The 20,607-nt window shown below is 37.6% G+C and overlaps 1 protein-coding gene across 2 annotated transcripts in view; it reads left to right on the top strand.

Moving 5' to 3' along the window:
- Positions 1-1,002: 1,002 nt before the first annotated feature.
- The window catches only part of pou2f2 (POU class 2 homeobox 2), a 68,158-nt gene continuing 48,553 nt past the window's right edge, over positions 1,003-20,607 (top strand). The window contains exon 1 of one of the 2 annotated variants that reach the window (XM_002936399.5): positions 1,003-1,620. In XM_002936399.5, the coding sequence (XP_002936445.2) occupies positions 1,524-1,620 (97 nt within the window). In that variant the 5' untranslated portion in view covers positions 1,003-1,523. The remainder of the gene's footprint in view (positions 1,621-20,607) is intronic. The other variant, XM_004916256.4, reaches the window with a different exon arrangement.

Genomic DNA, 20,607 nt, shown 5'->3' with positions numbered 1-20,607 from the left:
TTCTAATTGAACAAATTAAACATGAGAAAATAATCAGAAAGGCCAAAGAACTGTGAAAGCAGGCACAGAGTAAAAGAAAGAGCCTGACAGGTTAAACATATTTGGTTCCGACTAGTACATATAGGGGACCTTACGTATCACTTTAACTCCTACTTGAAGTTATCATAGCAGGCCTTTCTTGAAGCAAAGGCCAGCAGGTTTCCTTATAGATGCAAAAAGAGAAGAAGATGCACAGACACAACGAGGAAGGGATGGAAGTTGAACTCTGGGAAACATGCTGGGCAAAGGCAAGTGCAGAGAAGTAGAAGGTGTGTCTACACAAGGTTTAGAGTTTTTTATTGGTCTTCAAAGAGTAGAGCAACTAGTATGCAAAGGGGGAAAGTAAGTAAGTAAGAGAAAGGCCAATTGGGTTGGCAAAGGTATAAAGAGGCATGGGTCATTGTCTGACAGCAGGGGTGGGTGTGTGACAGCATGACATGTTGTGTGACTTTGTGAGACAGCGGGGTACATGTATGGCAGTGTGAGACTGCACTACAGTTTGATACAGCAGGAGACAAAGTGAGACAACAGGACTTGGTGTGAGACAGCAGGATGGTGTAAGACCCCCATGAGTGTCACCTGACTCCATGTTTGTGGTTTGTGGGGGTGATTAGGCTAACCCATTCAATGCCTGACTAGGGGTTCTTCAACTCAGAGTAAAGTATCACTGGCACTGAAGGGGTGTCCAGAGGCCGGGGGAGGAGTCCCTTCATTTAGCCTGTGCTCTGTCCCTGCTCCCTCCTGGAAATCTCCATTATTCCAAGGGAAATAATTCCTTTTGTGTGCATGGAATGGACCTCAGGGAAGGGGGGGGGGGGGTGAACAGTGGACAGGGTGGAGGAGGGAATAAGGGGGAGTGAGAGGTGGCCAGAAGGGGAGGGAGAACCTGGGCATCAGGGGGGAGGTCTGTGAGGGACGAAGGGGTCGCTTATACAGCTGTCATCAGACAAGGAAGAAGGGAGGGAGAAAAGGGGGAGAGAGGAGGAGATATTGTGAAGTGTAAGATGGAATAGCCGGACTCACAAGCAGTGTGTGTTGCTGTGCAGGGGGGGCCCTGGAAGCTGTGGGGGCCATATTGTAAAATTAACCGGCTCCAGAGAGAGGAGGAGAGAAAGAAAAAGCCCACAAAAAAGACTTTAGCCGGTGAATGAATATCCGAGAGGTGGAGAAGACATCTGTATCCTGCAGAGCATCTCTTCCAGGAATGATGCTCTGCCTGTAATTCTGACCTCCACACACTCATACTATTCCCCCCCAAACCACGATCTGTGGTTGTGCAGCAAGCAACATACTCACTTCTTCCTGCACTACACACTCTCACACACACACACACAAACCAACAGAGATTTTTTTGCCTGAATCTTCCTTCTTCATCATTCCCCCCCTTCACTCACACACTCACACACACACCCTCCCTCACTCCTGCATCGCACAGCGCACCCTGGCCTAATTCATCGGGTTATGAAAGCTGCCTGCACGCTGCTATGTTTGTTCCGCTCTCCGTCCCCTTTCTGTTTCAGCGAGCCGGCTCTGAACACACATGGCCCTTTAAGTCGCCTCTGTCTCTGGCAGGTGCTGACGGTAAGCTACATCGGCGTGGTCCACTGCTAGCAAGCAGGAGAGGCAGGCAGAGTGTGCCTCGCTGCCAAACCCCGCTGCTGCCTTTTATTCATGTTTGTATTGATCTCTGGCTGTCAGAGGCAGCGGATTCAGCTCTTCTGGTCGATAGACAGGGAAAAAAAAAGCGAGAGGGAGAGGGAGAACAGAGAGCTCCGATTCAGAGATACTGGGATGCTTAGAAATTAGAAGAAAGATTTTTAGGGGGGTATCCCAAAAGGCACTTGTGCTCCTACCTCTTCTATTGCCTTGGCTTTCATTAGCAAGCCACCATCTGACCCCCTAAAAACTAAAATGGAATCAGCTGAAAAGTGTCTCCCCCTGTACTTATGGGGGAGTCCAAGCCTTTTGGAATAATTAAGCTGTATTAGCTTAATTGGCAGAGACATAGGAGGAGAAAATCCTAGGTTTGTATATTGCGATGGCAGTAGTTAAACCAGCCTTGTGCTTAATGACAGTGGGGACACATTTAACTTCTATACCCCCATGTTTAGTGAATTTCACTGGAAATATTGTATAGTCCTAAAGTATGTATGACTGTTAGTAGTTAGGGTTAGGGCCCCTTTGGTTTAGACACAAACCCTATCTTTTTGCATAACTTTTTATGTGCCAGTATCTCCCGGAGAATTATTTTAACGTGACAGCTTGAGAGTGCACAGGTGTACAGGGGAAAACTCCCAGGAACCAAGTTCTTTACCTTTAAAAATCCAAGTTTAATTTCAGAATAATGTGACATTTGAAGTAGATCAATCAAATAATAATAATGCCAGTATTACAAAAGAATAAAACAAAATGCTTGTACTTTATTAATGAGGATTTCAAATGTGTTAAATAATGGCGTAGAAAGCAATTGTGTGCATTCCTGATAAATATGTTGTTAGATGATGATAAAGTGATACATTGTTGCCATATTATCTGCAAGGGGCATTGTATTAGGTTTTGAAAATGTATTAAATAGCAATAGAGTTTTATTTTTTCATTGGTAGCAGAGGGAAGTGTTTGTTCTCATATATTAGCTTTAATTTGTCCTCCCGTCAATATATAAACCGTTCAATTACAACTGTTTTTTGTTATGCAGATGCACAGATACACAGAAATATATAACCAGATCTGCTTTCTTTTCCTATTGCCTAAGCCCTGGTGGACACATATGTCAATAGCTGACAGAAGGGATTTTAATTGTGCATGAGTTTGACAATATGTTGTGTGCTCTGTTTAGATCTTTGCATGTGTGTTTGTGAATGTTTCTAGCTTTGCATTGTTTTTTGGCTAAATCTGCCAACATCACAGACTTGTCTCATTCTTTCTTATTTAGGCCTATGTGATAAGCTTTAGGTATGTTTAAAAAAACTATTTATGTCAGTTGAATAGCCATAGACTGTGAATAGCAGCATATATTTTATGCACATACATACATTTAATAACACACAGTTGTATACATTTGCCAATGCACAAGAATAAGCAGATGTTTAATTTAATCTATCTGCCTATCTATCTTTCTATCTGTTTGTCTACCCTTTTATATGTCTGTCATTTTGCTGTTTATTAATTGACCTGCTTGTAATTTTAATCTTTGGTGTTTTGGACTGACTGTTGGTTCCTTCAAAAAATTTTTTAAACAGCAGCATTTTCCTGTGTGCAGTAGGCAGGGAATTTGCGTCCATGTGGATATGTGGAGATGCCTGCTGATGGCGGTTTAATTGCCCAATTAAATCTGATATTGCTGATGGCTGTTAGATTGGGCCTTCCCATCCTGGGGGTTCTCTCTGGAATTCAGGTGAATACAAAATGTTTAGTGTTGCCGCAGAGTCGGATGTAGCTTTAAAGTTAGCTATTCCAACCCTGTATTATTTTTTAGTTGCGTTTAAAGAATGTGTACACTTTCAGGGCAAAATGGCGGTCAGTGTGTGCACTGTCCAGCCGATTGTTGAGCAAGGATGATATTACTGTAAAAAAATATTATCAGCTCCCATAACTTATAAATCCACCTCAAGCTCATTGCTGTGTGGTTTTCATTAGCTGCAATAAAGTTAGTTGGCCTATTAGGTTTTATTTCCTTGGACAATGATTGTATACCTGTCCTATAACTGAAAGGGTTGCATTGTCCCTGTATGTGCTTGGCTATGCGTTGGTAGAATGAACAGTGCCCCAAACTAATTATAACAGATGTGCCTTGTATCACCCAAAGCAAGACCATTTTAAATAGAACCCTTCTGACAAGCTTTTGGGAAGCCGTTTTGGAGCTATATTCGTGTCTTCTAGAATATTTCATAAAATTCTTAGCTTTTAAGGCAAAGATTATCTACATGGTTTCTGCAGCCTCTAATCTTATCTGTCAAAAGTTTTGGAATGTTGTGTTTTTACTGATTTTTTTTATTATGTTTGATATGATATATATTCTAATTTACAATTTAAAAAAAAAGGAAGAATATTATCTATCTTATTGCTTGAGTGCGGTCTATTTGTAAATTGGTTTATTTTGTGATTCTGAAAAGATGTTTTTTAAATTTAATCCAAAATATGAATTACTTTTTATATGGTATGAAGAATAGAAATAAGAAAAAAGATCGGGCGGGTAAATACCTGTTGGGCTATGAAGCAGGCTATGTCTTGTTAATCTTAAATCTTATACCTGTGATATAAAGAAAGGCCAAAGAAATATATAAGGCACTATCTGTCTTTTGGAAATCAGCAATAGGAGACCCTTTCTGCTGCTAAATTATCTTTTAGGTAATTCTACCTAAAACTTCTAGGGAATCAGAAATGGGGATTGAAGGGCATTAGTTTAGCAAGCTGATTGAACTAGAGGATAAACAATCAAATTACAAGTCCGCGAAACAGTTGTTCTCCCTCTTTGTAAGGTTCCGTCCCGATGGGAAAATGACTTCATAACATATTGAAAAGGGGATAGTAGATAATTGGCACAGTGCTAATGGGGAGGGCCTTTGAAGTTTGTGAGCTTAGTGCAAAGAGCTGCCCATCTTCATTCTGTCATTAACCAGATTGGAAGACAATACCAAATTGCATGCCTTTTAACTGGAAAAATCTCCTGCATTTCCAGCACATCTCTGTGCATTTTAAATAATGACACATAACATAATTGCTATTATGACTTGTGAAATGAAAGGTTTATATTGGATTGGAAAACCCCTTGTAATCATAAGCTCTGGGAAGGGCTTGGCTGTAACATATATATATATATATATATATATATATATATATGTGTTTCCATACCATAAATAATATCTCAGAATGAAATTGCTTCCTTTAGTAGACATGATACTATGCTTATTGTATAGCTCACAATAAGGAGGTATTTATAGGTGCTGACTTCCTACATGACTGTGTTCAATGATTAGCCTAATTAGCTGAATGATCTGCTATTGACCAGCAGTTTCAGTTGATATACGGGCTCTCTTACCTGTCAGGGCACACTGTTAGCAAATTAATATTTATTCACAAGTGATAAGGGTTTAGTTTATATATATATGACATTTTTGTTATATAAACAGGCTTAATGGTTTGTGTGTCTACTGGTTTATGTATCTGTCTATTTATGTTTTTACAGCTCTAGACATACAGTCTAACAAAATAGCAGAGCATTATGCAGCTGAAGTACTAGCTGAATGTTTGCTGCCAGTTGCTTTACATAAAATGTATATTTGTTGATGAACAACTCTAAATTTTATGTACTTTACTTATGGATGTAAGATAGAGAAATAAATTGATAAACTCCATGTTACGTGCATGGCAGGTAACAGTTTTTCAGAGATTAAATTTATTTATACAAAGCAGTAAAATACATTTGATGCATGCAGTAGATGTTCTAGATGAAAAATAGATAATAATGTATGTAATATATTAAAGTATATTCATTTTGCATTATCTGCCTTTAGATATTTAAATTTAGAATAATTGAAAAAAATATTTGTCTTGTACTGTATTTTTTAAGTTGGAGAATGTTTTATTTGTATATGTTATAGAGTGCATAACATTGAGGGGTTTGTTGTTTCTTACTATACACATTTTAGTTTGTTAAAAGGCAAATGAGTTGCCTCATAACAATAACTGTAGACTTGCTAAATTTAAACTTATGCTAAGTGAGTGTGAATAGCTGATAAACATCTGCATACAACCAGTAGAACAATATTCAGGGACTTCACATTATCTGTAAATTATATGTATATTACATTATATCAAAGATATCCCACTTATACCTGTAATGGCAGCAAAATGTTAGATGCACGGCATGCCATTTCTAGATACGGGATTGATGTGAATGATCATTTCATTAGTTGACTATATAATTTCTCTGCAGAGTAAATTAGATATTATATAGATTGTCTTGGATTAAGGGAAATGACTAGCTAAGTTGACATGAGTATGGGCAGATACCAGTTGGTTTATATCAGCTGTCAGTGTCTGTGTTCTATGTTGCGATATGATGTACAAATGAGATTTACACTAGGAATACATTGTTATGCTTATTAGTAGAACACAGACTGTAGAATATACAGTTGTGTACTACTTGAGTATTACATATGTGTAAGCTCTGTGCACTTTAACATTTTATTTGGATACTGTATGAATTAATGAGTACCCATTGCATCAGAGAATGCACTTATAGCTCCAGATGCATCTGAGTATAATATTGTGGAGCACTTTCTGTCTTGTGTGAATAAATATATACTTTTTATTTGTCAGCTGTGTTATGCAGAGCAATGTAAAAGCTGTAAACATCAGCTGCAAATACACCACATTGAGTATGTAGCTGTAGTTGCCACCGGGCCAGTATTTTAGTAGCCTGGCTATTAAAAATGATACATGATTCCAGTGCTATTAAAAGGGATTAAAAATAAGAGATAGGAAAGCTAATCTTTGGAATCTTATGGAATTTCTTCCATAAAAGGTGGCAATTGGATATGTAGCTGTGGGTTACATATAAATGCTGGTAGCTTGGTGGAGAATAAAAGATTCTTCTTTATTTAAGCACTGCTGTACCAAGGTATAAACAAAGAACAGTAAAACTGCATCTCCCATGAGAAGCTTAAGTTTAATTAGTAACATTTACTGCCTAAATTTCTACTTAAACCAAGGATATTAAAATATTGGTCTTAGTGGGACCTGTCATCCTCCTGACACTCCTCGGCTGTTACAGAACCACAGCCCTCTGGCAATGGCATTACCTGTGCTTGTACTAAAGAATGGCTTCTGTATAAAACCACATTTCAATATAAGCAAAGAAAAACCGACATGAAGAAGTATAGTAGTCCTTGACTGCAGGAGCTTACATTCTGTAAGTAGAAATGCTAAACTAGAGACACATACTTTGCCATAATGATCAAGTCAAATTAGTAGATATTATGGGGCAAAGTGATTGGTCATCTTCAAGTGATTCATCATCTTAAATGACTCCACAAAAATTAAGTGGATATTTTCCATATATAATTATGAGACAATTTATTCTCAGGCTTGTGTCATTGGGTGTAGGAAGTGCACAGATGGCAGTCTAAGAATTGAATTACATAGGTTAAACTTGTGATTTATGGTTGTAAAGGTTTCTGGACAGTGTGGTCATTTTTACCTAAATTGCTGGTATGCCACTTAGTGTATGGCAGTCCTGCTCATTTCACGGCTGTATAGTTATTAACATGGTCAAATAGCACTGGTATCATGGCTTATGATCTGAGCAACTGGACTGCATGTTGGTCACCTATGTATGACTAGATATAGGAAGATATAATTCAGTGAGTTGCTAAGATTGATGGAAGGGTTACCAGTAGAAGAAATAGGATAGCATTCTAACAGCAGTGAGAACAATAAACACTACCTTCCATCCATTACTGCATATGGATAATGCATGTTAATATATATGGCAAGTTTAAATGCATTTGAGGAAAGTTTTTGTTCCATCCAAGACCGATTATCCAATACTAAATAGTAGCTGTAATTTTACAGAGAAACCAGTAGCATTCATGATCCAGATCAGCAGCCTAGATGAAGTCTCTTAGGACCCACACTGACACACTGAGAAATAGAGAACACTCACGGGGCTTTAAATAGCGAATGTTTTTTGTCAGCACTTAGTTCTGTGGCACAAATCTTTTCTAGACAAAAGCTTTGGGCTACAGTCTGAAACTTTGGCACCTTAAAGAAAGGTTATCATGTGAATAACTGGGGTCACTTCCAGAAACTGTAGCTGAAAGGGCGGCACTGAGTGCATTTAACTCAAATGAGATCAGTGCAGCCTACCTACTTGCATTTATTATAAGCTCCCCTGGTTTTTAGATGAACTGGTTACGTTACATTGAAGAGCATTTTAGAGTCCTATGGCTGCTTACCGTTTTTCTGTGTATAAATATAGGTTGTAGGACCAGCTGTCAAAGACATACAAAACTTTGAGTTGACAGCTATGACCAGGCTTGCTATTGGTCATATCTGCAATGACTTATAGCAAAACGATCATTTGACAGAAATGTGATTACAGTCATTGCTAGTCGCGGCGGCCTTTAAAATGCAAGTGGGATGGTTTTACCCTGTTTGAAAAATACAGGTGTTCCTGTTAGCCAGCTGGTGGTTGAGCCTGACTAAGCTATAGGCAAGTGAATTAGTAGGACGTTTGAGTGAAAACCAAAATAGAACTCTGCATTGATAGCTGGTGTCAACAACCCACTTTTTACATTGGTACTAAATACAAGTGCACGACAAGGGTGCCCCTATACCATACTGAACCATACAAAATATCGTATTTCAGAACCCCAGAAATGACATAACTCATACTGTCAGCTGTTGACCTTGGTCAAATCATTTATTTCTCCTTTGCTTCATATACCAAAGACTTAAAGGCCAATTTATCAATTGTCGATATTTTTACGAAATTTGATTGTAAAAAAAAAAAATTTACTTTAGCTAATTGAATTTTTCTCGATCACAAGCATATTTATAGGAAATCTCAAACTGGAAAAACTTCAGAATTCTAATTTGCAAAAAAAACTTGATTGCAACAAAATTGCATTGTTTCATTCATTTATACAAAGCCAAGAAATTAAATTGCACTTATATAGAAGCACAGTGGATTTTTAGCTGCCAAATTCTAAATCAAATTTTCAAGATTATTTTGATAAAAAATTTCCCTGCTATGTTCTTAAATCAAAGAAAAGAAACAAAATCTTAAATTTTCATAAATAAGTGTAAAGAGCTACATGGTCTGATACATTTGTTATCTCACTATCCATACAATCATAGTGTTTTTCTACATGATCAAAATCTGATCTGTTTCCATGGCCAATATGTTCATCATTGATCTCTATCAGTTTTTCCTCTCCCCTGTATGTACTTTCATGCTCATCCATTTGCTTTATGCACCTACCGAAATAACAGTTATTTAATACATGGTACACGGGTTTTGGCCCATTTAATTGCATTTATCGAAACTATACCTAGATTGTGTGTCTAGGGACGAAATGGATTGAGATGGGTGCAGATTTGTGCAGTTGATGTTTAGAAAAAATATTTTAAACCAAATCTCATATATTGACCAAACATTTCCAAAAAGCCCCATCCTTTATTTTATAGTGTGTCTGGGGAAGGCGATGAGTTCAGCCTGGAACATTTCTTTTTGCAGATGCCTGTACTCTCTGCAGAAACTATTGCTCAAATGAGGCGTTTGTGAACAAAATGAAGGGGAAAAATTATTACTGCTAACTTTGCCGTAGATTGGTGTCACAAAGGTCTGATGTAACGTCTGTAAATAGCCATAGCGGAATAGCATGGGCTATCTCCTCCTCGGAGAACGTACACAAGATACATTTGTGTGGCAATTTCAGATTCTTAGGCTGCCATTCAAGGTAAATGTCCAACATGCCAATTTATAAAAATGCCAGTATCACCCATATTTTATTATTACTATTATATAGATATAGAAGTGACATAGAAGGCAATGCTTTGCGCTGTATGCTCACTCAATCACATCACTGCCCAATTAAGCTTACAATCTATTTTCCCTAATGCAGTCACACAAACGCATGTACGCACTAGGCTCAGCCAGTCAGTACCAGTAGGGTCAGTACCAGTAGGGTCAGTACCAGTATGTTTTTGGAATGTGGAGGAAATCAAAATGGGAAATTTTGTAGCTTAGACAGGTTTGCTTATGGTATAGCAGCCCATATCATCCTCTCATGATGTTTTCTTTCTCTTTTTAGACTGTGGTAGATTAGCAAATTTTATATGTCTCTATAAATATAAATATATCATATGCCAGTGAGAGTAGGGAAGCATGGTAGCTTGTTTTTTTATGTACTCATGCAAGGAAGCAATGCTCAATACACACAATTAACCCTTCTTTAGTATCATTTCTGCTTGTTATTGTCTGGTAAAAACACTGAAGAGATTGTATGTTTAAATGTAGCGAATTGCCTTGCTGCTGTAAAGGTGTTTCTGTCTTTGTTTTTGGATTAGCTTGTTTATAGCAGCCATTGTTCTTTTCTCCTCCCAAATAACGCCATGTACATTGTGCTAATCCTAAACCTAGGTGTGGCCTAGATGGTGGGGGCATGGTCAGAACCTATAGAACTGGTGGTGTTAAAATACACTCGGTTGTTGTGTGTATTGACCATATTTATTAAAGGCACTTGCATCAAACACACTCTTTGTATTTCTGTATAGTTGCGGCAAAAACTGTGTGTTTTTCCTGCCGCTTCTGCTGAATCCTGTGTTAGTGTGCCTATTGATGCAAGTGAACTCTGGTGGTACCACCACCCTGAATGTGGTGGTAAATCTAGGGCTTCACAGCAGGCCGCTTGCTTCAGTATCCACAACAGACTTGTGACAGCCCAAAGAAAAATGTACAACTGTCATTTTAATTAACGGAAATAACAAAATCCCCACTCACAAATTTTCACTGCAACTTGAGGGCAGTTCATAAAAACATACATTATTTGGTGGGTGCACGTGGCCACAATAAAGCTGGTATTATGTAAACAGTGCATCTGTGTGTGTAAAAAGCATTGTGCCTTGCATCTGAAATTTTTATTTGCTCATTGCACTGACATTAATAAATGACCATTATGATCTTCCAGCCGCTGAAAAGAGTCTTTCCCAGCATCCTCAGTCAGCATCCATCTACAAGGGGGTATTGGGATTTGTATTTGGCAGATTGACAGAAGTGAACTTAAAATGGCACCTTAATCTTAACTATTAAACATATATAATATCTAGTAGTGTAAAAGTTAAAATTGTACTAATTTCACTAGTATACAAAAATAACATTGACAAGAGTAATAATTATTTTTATTAAGAACAAAATTTTGCTTTATAATAATAGGCAGAAAAAGGAGATCATATAATAGATAAGTGTTAAAAAAGCAAATCCAGTTATAGGATCTTTATCCAGAATGAGGTTTTTCAGGCATCTTTCTGTAACTTGGATCACCAGACCTTAAATCTGCTAAAAATCATTTAAACATAAATTAAACCCAGTAGGATTGTTTTGTCTGCAATATGGATTCACATTGCCTAGTTATCATAAATTATAAGATACTGTTTTATTTTTACAGGAAAAAAATTAAATAACTTTTGAAAATTAGAATTATTTGCTTATAATGGAGTCTATGGGAGATGACCTTCCCGTTACTTGAAACCTTCAGAATAAGTGGGTTTCCATATAAAGGATCCTATACCTGTAGTACCTAAACAAAGATGTATTGGTTATAAACAGACATTTTGAAGTTTGTCTATTAGAAAAGGGCCATTTATTTATCATATAGCAAGATTTAAGGAGAAGAATATAGAACATATATGTCCTAGTTATCCAACATTTCATAAGGAAATGGAAGTTGTTGGTGATTAGTCTGAGGTATCACTGATCCATGTGGTGTGTTTCATACTGCAATCCAGAGAAGCATCCTGCATTACATTCACACTCTTACAAGTAATTACACAATTACAGATCATTATGTCTTCATATTCATTAGTAGTAATGCTAGTGCAATACAGGGGGCATTTGCCTACTTCCTCCTGTAGGTATCCTAGCAGTGGTTTAGTCAACATGCCAATCACCCACTCTAACAAGTGATGAAAACCCAGTTTTTAACTCCCACAAATAAAAAATTGTCCATATATATATATACTCACAGCAACTAAATGATTCTGTCCATGAAATTTGGATTTTTCATCTTATCAGCCCCGATCTGTGGAACTCCTGCTAACCTGATTATTAATGACTAAGTTGGCCGCTAATGTTTATGGGATTAAATCTCTTGCAGGATCTTTCACATTTTGATTGGGAGATGTTTTTGGGCTAGGACCATGGATGCGCTCCTCTTCTGCATTAGCCAGCCTGTGATCTGTTCTCTTAGCACCCCTCAGATACATTTAAAGTATAGTAGGTGAGATTCAGCAGACTCTAGAAAGTGTTTTTAAAGTAGGACTATGTTAGCACAGGAGATTGGTCTATAGTGTGAACTACAGAACTTTTCTCAGCCTTCACCTTGATATTAACTGAGAGCTTGCAGTGTGCAGTTGAAGTTTAAAAATATTTTAACTTTTTATCATTTGTGGTTTGTGTATTATTTTTATGTTTTGCTGGGCAACTCTCTGGTTTCAAATTTAAACTGGTTCCCATTTACCTTAGCAATAAGAGTAGTTTGACTAACGTAATAATGGATTGTTAAGGGTCTGGATAGAAAGACAAGTAATACAAATTAATAATGAGTATAAATATATAGTATTTATGTACATTAATGCTAAATTCCAATATTGCAGTTGCCAATACTGGAAAACTAATCCAATTTTTTATTCAATTTTCCTTTTGGAAGTAGACTGTTTAAAATAATTGCATAATATTGAAAAAAACAAACTTACTATGTGACCTTTATAACATCACTATCCCTATATTTAACAGTAGATGTGCAATATCCTATATATAGAATACATAGAATATCTGTATATAGAAAATATAGAATATGTAGACCATAAATAGCCTATTAATATGCACCATGAATAACGAGTAAAATATAACCTTATAAATAGTGCTTAATTATGTCATTGGTTATAATAGATGCTTATCAATATCACATGACACACTTAAATTGTATATTTAAAAAATATATACTTTAAAATCTGAGAAAATTTGAAGTCACTTAGGAGTTCCACAGCCTATGGCCTTGTGCTTTTATATCAGGGTTACTGAACCAATTTCTATACAAACTCTAGGGGGCAGATTTACTTATCCACAAATCCGAATCCCGAAAAGGGGAAAAATCGTATTGGAAACGAAAATTTTGTGACTTTTTCGTCGCCCTCGCGATTTTCCGTATTTGTCGCGACTTTTTCGGCGCCGTTGCGACTTTATCGTATTTTGCGCGATTATTTCGTCGCCGTTGCGATTTTTCGTATTGCGCGATAGTAAATGCCGGAAAAACCAATCTGTTTTTTTCATAATGGCGTCTAAAAAGTTGCGAAAAATATACGAAAAAGTCACAACGCAACGAAAAAATCACGGGACATACGAAAAAGTCGCAATGGCGACGAAAAAGTCGCAAAAATACAGATCATTAAGAAAAAACGCATTCGGACGCCTTCGGACCGTTCGTGGATTAGTAAATCTCCCCCTAGGTGTTATTTTTTAGGAAGAAATTTTACTGGGTACCATTTTGGCCTCTTGTTCCATTGGTTAAGAATTCCTACCTTAAAATGTATTGACTAATCTGTTCCTAGCGCAGTATTTATCAGAGCACACTGGACAGGTACTCTCTGAAAGTACTTGCAAATCAAAGGAGCGTGCATGGGCAAGTACTTTTTATAAAGCATTGATGCGCATGCAATTTTGCACCGATTTTGGTTTGCTGCACTTGCTGAGCCCTCCTGATGGCATGTCTGGACAGGGATTCAAAATAGGCCCTGACATGTCAAGTCCATAGAGGCCAAACAGCGCCCCGCCAGCCCAATTAATAGTGACTGTATATGTCAGAGATCCCCAACCTCTTTTACTTGTGAGCTGCACTCAGATATATAATGTTTTGGTGAGCCACACAAACAAAAAAAGTTCTTTGGAGATGCCAAATAAGAGCTGTGATTGGTTATTAGGTAGCCACATATTGACTGTTGGCCTGCAGAAGGCTCTGCTTGGAGTAAAACTGAATGTGTATTTCCATAACTTGCCTCCAAGCGAGACATTTAAAAATGGGCACCAACTTTGAGGCCACTGGAAGCAACATTAAAGGGGGTGGTGCGCAATATGTTGTTCCACTGGTTGGGGTTCAGATTTCCAGTCTGGCCCTGACAGTCAGTAAACTTTTGTTTCATGGAAAAAATATAAATCTGCTGGGAATCCTTCAGGATTCCCCAGTTCCATATTTGATAAATCAGCTCCATGATGTAAATAATAAAAATAACACACATGCACAAAAATGAACACATAATAATAATTCACTGAAAAATAAATAATTCCTTAAAATGAAATGTGATGTGTATTTATTCTCCATGGATATTTACATAAATGAAATACATAAAATAATTCAAAACCATAGCTGTCACTTCTATTCAAAGTACAAAATAGGATACTACTAAGGACAAGCTTCTCCTGCGCTGCTGCATGTAACGCTCATGGCGGAGGCATTTTTTGTGTTGCTGTTGTAAATCTGTCTGAAACTGTCACAGGTTCAACTATGGACAGCAGCAGGTCATGCCAGTGGTGCATATGTCAAAAGCATCTTTTGCTATTTCATAAGTCTTGTTTTAACTATAGCAGCAGGGAAGCCATATAAGCATGTTTATTTTTTTTTGTGTGGTTTCTGTATGCCAGAATGCTTTTACTATATATTCAACTGGGTAAACTGATACAGTGCTGCTTACATTACTTGCTACTGTATATAGAAGTTTTTTTTCCCATTTACCCATAGCTGTGGAGCTTAAAGTGTGATGTTAAATGACTCACAAGTGAAAACATTTTAACCACTAAATAGTAACTGGATTTTAATTGGGTAGTCCATTCATTTTGGACCTGGTTCTTAAGCCGGCCATACACGCACCGTTATTATCGTACTTAACCTCGTTTCCTACGATATACTGTGCATGCATGGTGGTGGTGCATGTAAGAGGCGACCGATATTGCAAAAGGCTGCGGATGTCGCTTGTCTCGTTGATCGGCCAGGTTAAAAGATTTTGATGGCGCCCGAGCAAAATCTACGTTCAGGGCTGAATCGGCAGGTTGAGGTAGAATTTCTATTGTTTCTACCTTCATATCTGACGATTCAACGTCAGTGGACGGTGGGAATGATCTTTCGTGCAACCAATGATCTCACAAAACATCGTTATTGCTATGTGTATGGCCACCATTACTTGCCATCATATAGTAACAATTACAAAACATGAATGGGTTGCAGGACCTAACAGTTAATGGGCTTGGTCTGGCATGTGTGTGTTTTGGCTGAATAAATATGTCCTGTTGCTTCCTTCTTGTTTTTACTTATAGAATAATATGTTAGCAGACCTTCCATGTCTAGATATTAGTCTATGGTTTCTTGGATTGCATAGAATGTCTGCCATAGGCCGTCATGTATTTGCGGAACCAGACTTGCTGCTGGTGATGTTGTGTCTGCAACCAGTAGCATTGAATGGGCATCGGTGCAGGCTCACGCATCTGATATCCGCCAACGAACGCCAAGTCTCATCCACCAACAAAGGGTGAATTCAGGCAGATTGTCAGCCTGTGCTGACCTTGGCCTTGTGTGACATTGTCCTTAAGAGTAGGAACAAACAAAGGTATGTCTATAGGAATACAGGTATATAGGATCTGTTATCCAGAATACTTGGGACATGAGGTTTTCCAGCTAAGAGATCTTTCTGTAATTTGGATCACTTTAAACATTAAATAAGCCCAATAGGATTGTTTGGCCACCAGTATGGATTTGGGCAGCTTTGAATGATTTGCTTATAATAGAGTCTATGGCAGATGGCCTTCCCATAATTTGGAACTTTCTGGATAACTGTTTTTCAGATAATGGATCCTATACCTGTACCATGAGTTTAATTTCTGCAACAGGCAGAGCTTTTATACTTTGTCCATTTTTCTTTGTGATTGGCAATGTCTGTTGCTGTACAACAGTTAAATTCACTCTGTCTTATGCATCAATGATCCCATCAGTTATGTTCTTTCTTTGCTGTCGGTGTCTGTACTGATTATTTGGAGTGTTTTCTGACCCCAGTGGTTGTTGCACACGGCTGTTGTTGAACCAGATGGCTTATCTTATGATGGGTGGGTTCAAGGGTGGAAAACACATTGGTCTGGGTTTACCAAGCTGTATAAAAGCACTTCATGCAAAAAGTCTTTCCAGCATCTATGCTAATAGATCTCAATAGAGATATGAATCTCTTCTTGACAGTGACTCTTATCAAACTGTATTATTATCTAGCAATGCAGAAAATAAAACACTTGCATAAGGGCAGGACTAATTCTGGTCACACAAACACATGACCAAAATGCTTGAAAGTGCTTATATGCGCTGAGGTATTGGTGGTGCAGGTCAGAGGAGGGCATAGCCTTATATTGCAATATCCCAGTTTTCAGCTCAAGTTAGACATAACTAGTGGTACTCAACTAAATGAATAAAGATTACTTTAAAGGACATGCCAACCCCAAAAATATATTTTTCCCTAATAAAAGAAAACAATTTTAAGCAAGTTTGCAATAAGTTTATTGAAATAAGTTTATTGAAATTTTTTTAGTGCATTAAAAACTATTTGGAAATATAATTGGTATTAAACACAGTGTTTGCTTAACTCCTGGTTATGACTTTTTAAACAATGTTGCAAAAGTAAGTTTCCTCCAGCGAGTCAGGTCTGTCAGTCTGCTGGCTTATGTTACATTATTTCAAAAGTCAGAGCCGCCAGGGCTGAGAATAGAAAAGGACAGACAAACACTGCTTTTAATAGTAATAATATATATAAAATTGTAACAAATGTATATTGCAAAGTTGCTAAGAATTATGTTTTTTTTTATTAGGCAAAAATTTTTTTTTGGGTTGACATGTTCTTTAAAGCCTTGGAAGTAGAAAGGGTTGTTATATTAGGAATAATGTACCCCCCCCCCCATTATAAAATATTATAATATTGTAAGTCACACAGGAGCCTGATCATATACAGGCATGAGCTCAAATGCAAGGTGTTTGTAAACAGGTCATGGAACTCAGGGGTGACTTCTAATAGCCTAATATTTTGCAACATGGGGTACATTGTTTATTATGCAATTTTCAGTGATTCATGTGACAGAAATTATATCACGGACTATGGGATATTCATGGCTCTTCTGTATTATAAACACTATCATTTTGTCTCTGATCTTTTCTCTTTTCTTGTGTGGGTTCTAATGTCAGGGCCCTATTCTTTTCACTTAATTTTGTATATTAAGTTTAGGCAACATGTGTGAATGTATATTTAAACATCCATGAGGTATATTTTAATTATATATGCTGTTGGTATTTTTCTCATACATTTTCTGGCCAAGAGAACCAGTGTTTGGGGATTAATGGAACATTTCTTCCCTGTCTTGGAATAAAAACCAGTACTGGCTCACTATTTCAAAGATAAATAAAACATATGGGCGCTCATCATCTAAACACATTTTGAACCTATAACATATATATCTGTATAATGATATTTATTATACAGATGCTAACATATAAGTACACTAATCCATATTTCTGGAATACACTAAATCAAACAGCAATACATGTTATAACACACAGATGCATATACTTGAAATATAACTTGCTTCAAGTTCCTTATAAGCTTACATTAATACAGATACAGCCAAAGATAAACCAATCTGCCATTTATATGTAACTAGAAGAGTACAATACACAACACAACATAGGTGCACAAAGTACATTGACCCACAGGAACCAGAAATGCACTTTATTTTTCTAACTTGCACCTGGCAAGACAAACCTAATTATAACATTCTAGAATGCTATATATGAAGTTATGGAATTGATTATCTGGAATGTTTGGGACCATGGCTTTCCAGACATAGGGATCTTTCTTAAATTTGGATCTCCATGCCTTAAAGTATCACCATATTTTAGAGGTTTCTGGATAATAGTTTTCTAGGTAATATACCCCTATCTATATCTAGAAATATATTAAATATAGATATGTTGCTAAAGTTGGCAATTTAGAACAAAAAAAATTGGATTAATTTGATAATTCGGGCATTGGGCCACAATTGGATCACATGTGAAGCCCTTTAATACTTGTATAATGCAGGCCATAAACATCGGCTAATGGGGCATAATGAATATTTGAACAAGCCTTGGTATCGATTACATAGGACGTTGGTTTGAGCATACAAGTGGTTGGCAACTTGGCCATACACGGGCTGATAAAAACTTCTGACTCTTATTGGCAGGGCAATAACTTGGGGTAGGCAAAAGAGAGGCACGTGCCTAAGGTGCAATGGTGGGGGTAGGCGCTAGGCACATACCTCTACTACCTACCCTTAGTCCAGGCCATAATTGCCAGCAATTATGATTCAGTTGTTGGCCCTAGGACCAAATGATCAGATCAGCTATGTTAAAAGCCATTATCTGGCTATTTAGGGACCAAACGTGATATAGCCTGCTCTGTTGACAGCTAACTTGCAATAGTATTGAGCCAGGAAGGATGGGGATAAAAGGGCAGCAGGTGAGCATTCAGGTGCCAGGTTATGGTGTAGCTAAATCAAGCCATTGCTCAGTACTGGGAATGGCATTTTAGGGATTGTCTTCTCAGCATTCTCTCTCACCAAGTCTCAGCTGACACTTTAATGATTATGGGTCTAACAAGGCACAGCCCCTCTCTTCCCTTTGTTCAGTTTAGTCCATTCATATTCTGATTTACTCTTTGTCTTTTACTACTTTAAAAATCATTATCTCATAATGTTCACTTCCCTGTCTTTATTTGTTTCTTCTACCTTATTCCCCTCTCTTTTTGTGTTAAATGTCCATGTGCCTTTCCCCTATTCCCTTCTACCTCTGCATCCTATAATTTGCCTTATCTATCAAAATTTTCTTTTCTCTTGCCATTCAGTCTACATCCCTTTTTTAATTTTTTTATTACTATGGACCCTCATTTTCTTTCCCACTCCCATCATTCCTTCCTTTCAGTACTTCCTGTGTCTTTTTTTAGTCTAACTGTCTTTTTTCTCCAACCTTTTCTTCCTATTTTTGCCTGCTAGCACCTCTTTCTTTAACATTTACCCCTTTCATTCTAACCTACTATGCTCCTTTCTCCTATTCTTCCTTCAGATCTCCCTTTCTTCTTTTCATTTTTGCCTGTTCCATTTTATTCTTTAGTTTTTGATATCACATGTCTCCATTGTTCTTCACACTCATTTTCACTGTTTTACTTCCTTCTTGTTTTCTACAATGCCAAATTCCTTCCTTCCTTCCTTCCTTCCTTCTTGTCTTTATTCCCCCCCTTCTCTTTTCTTCTCCCTTCCTTGTTCCCACAATTCCTCCTTGTTTCCTTTGTTGCTTCTTACCTACATCCCTTCCTTTTTTTTCCAATTATAATTCCCCTTGCTATCGATCTTCTTTCTTCCCTCCCTTCACACATCTTCTTTTTCACCTTTATTATTTACCACTTTAACCTACTGCTCAATTTTATTTTTATTTCTTCTTCCCTTTATCCCTTATTTTAGCCCCTCTATTCTTTCTGAACTCAGACCTTTTCTTATTTTTATTGTAGCAACCTGTCTTTTTTTAATTCCTTTCCACCCATCAACTATCTTTTTACCAACCCCTTATAACCCAAATCATTTCCTCAATTTTTCATTGCACACATACTTTATCTGTGTCTTGTGTTCTTTCTTTTTAAACTTTATATCATTTGCAATATATTTGGCGGTTTTGCCATATATGTTGATATCTTTCCTTCTCTTCTATAGTTCTTCTTTTGTTATCTAGAGGAAGGGGGATCTTCTGACCTGTGACCCCTCCCGGTTTTTCCATGCTGTAAATGACAAGTTGTGTCCCAGACTCGCAGCTTGTGTCCCCCTGCCAGACGCCTAGTGACGGACAGCTTCGCCCATCGCTCAAATTGCACAGGGGCAGTGAGGGGGGAGCCCCAGGGGAGGAGTGTAACTGGGGGTGGATGGAGTCCCGCAGGAGGTGAGAGGGGAGGAGGTGAAGGGGGACATGAAGTCCAGAAGCTTATAAAAAGTCAAGGTCTTCCTTACTATAAAAGACAGCAAGAGGAATAGGGGAGGTGGATAGATAGATAGAAAATTATCCTGGGCATGGTAGATATTATCAAGAAATCTGTTGTCCACAAAGCTTTTACATACGGGAATACCATTTTTTTTATGATCTCCTTTTTCTCTGTTAACGTAACACAGTAGTTTATAATTGGTGGCAGCTAAATTAGCATAATTCCATGTTCGTGGCAAAAGTTTTGGCTTATCCCTCTGTTTGATGTGCATCCTTGAGTACTCTGCATTCTATATAAATCAGTAAATTACTTTGAAAACAATATTTGCCTTGCATACAAATGTACAATACTGGGAGATGTACAGGCAAAAGGCATGGCCATATAAGTTCTATATTGGCATCCTAAGGCATGTGTCTAGAGTGGCAGCTTCAGGAGGATGACCCTTGCATGCCTATGTATTGATAAAATATATATATATTTTGAAAATCCCTCCAGCCCACCACCAGACACTTATGGGTAAATTCAGCAGAAGAGATGAGAGGGAAGGAAGGCGGAACCTCTACTACATGCACACAGACAGTCCTGTGCGTGCTCTAGTCGCGTATGTGAGAGTGTAGCATAGGGACCATGCTTAAGAGACCACTATTTTAGTATTAATCCAGCAATAAAATTATCTGAAGCCAATGAAACTTCCTGTATGTTGGTGTGTGGGAGAAAGCACATGCAAACTTATTTCAGATAGTGCCCTGGCTGATTTCTTGCCCA

This window comes from Xenopus tropicalis, chromosome 7 (genome assembly GCF_000004195.4).
Source record: "Xenopus tropicalis strain Nigerian chromosome 7, UCB_Xtro_10.0, whole genome shotgun sequence".
Taxonomy (NCBI): Eukaryota; Metazoa; Chordata; class Amphibia; order Anura; family Pipidae; genus Xenopus; species Xenopus tropicalis.
This window is presented reverse-complemented; position numbering and strand designations above follow the sequence as displayed.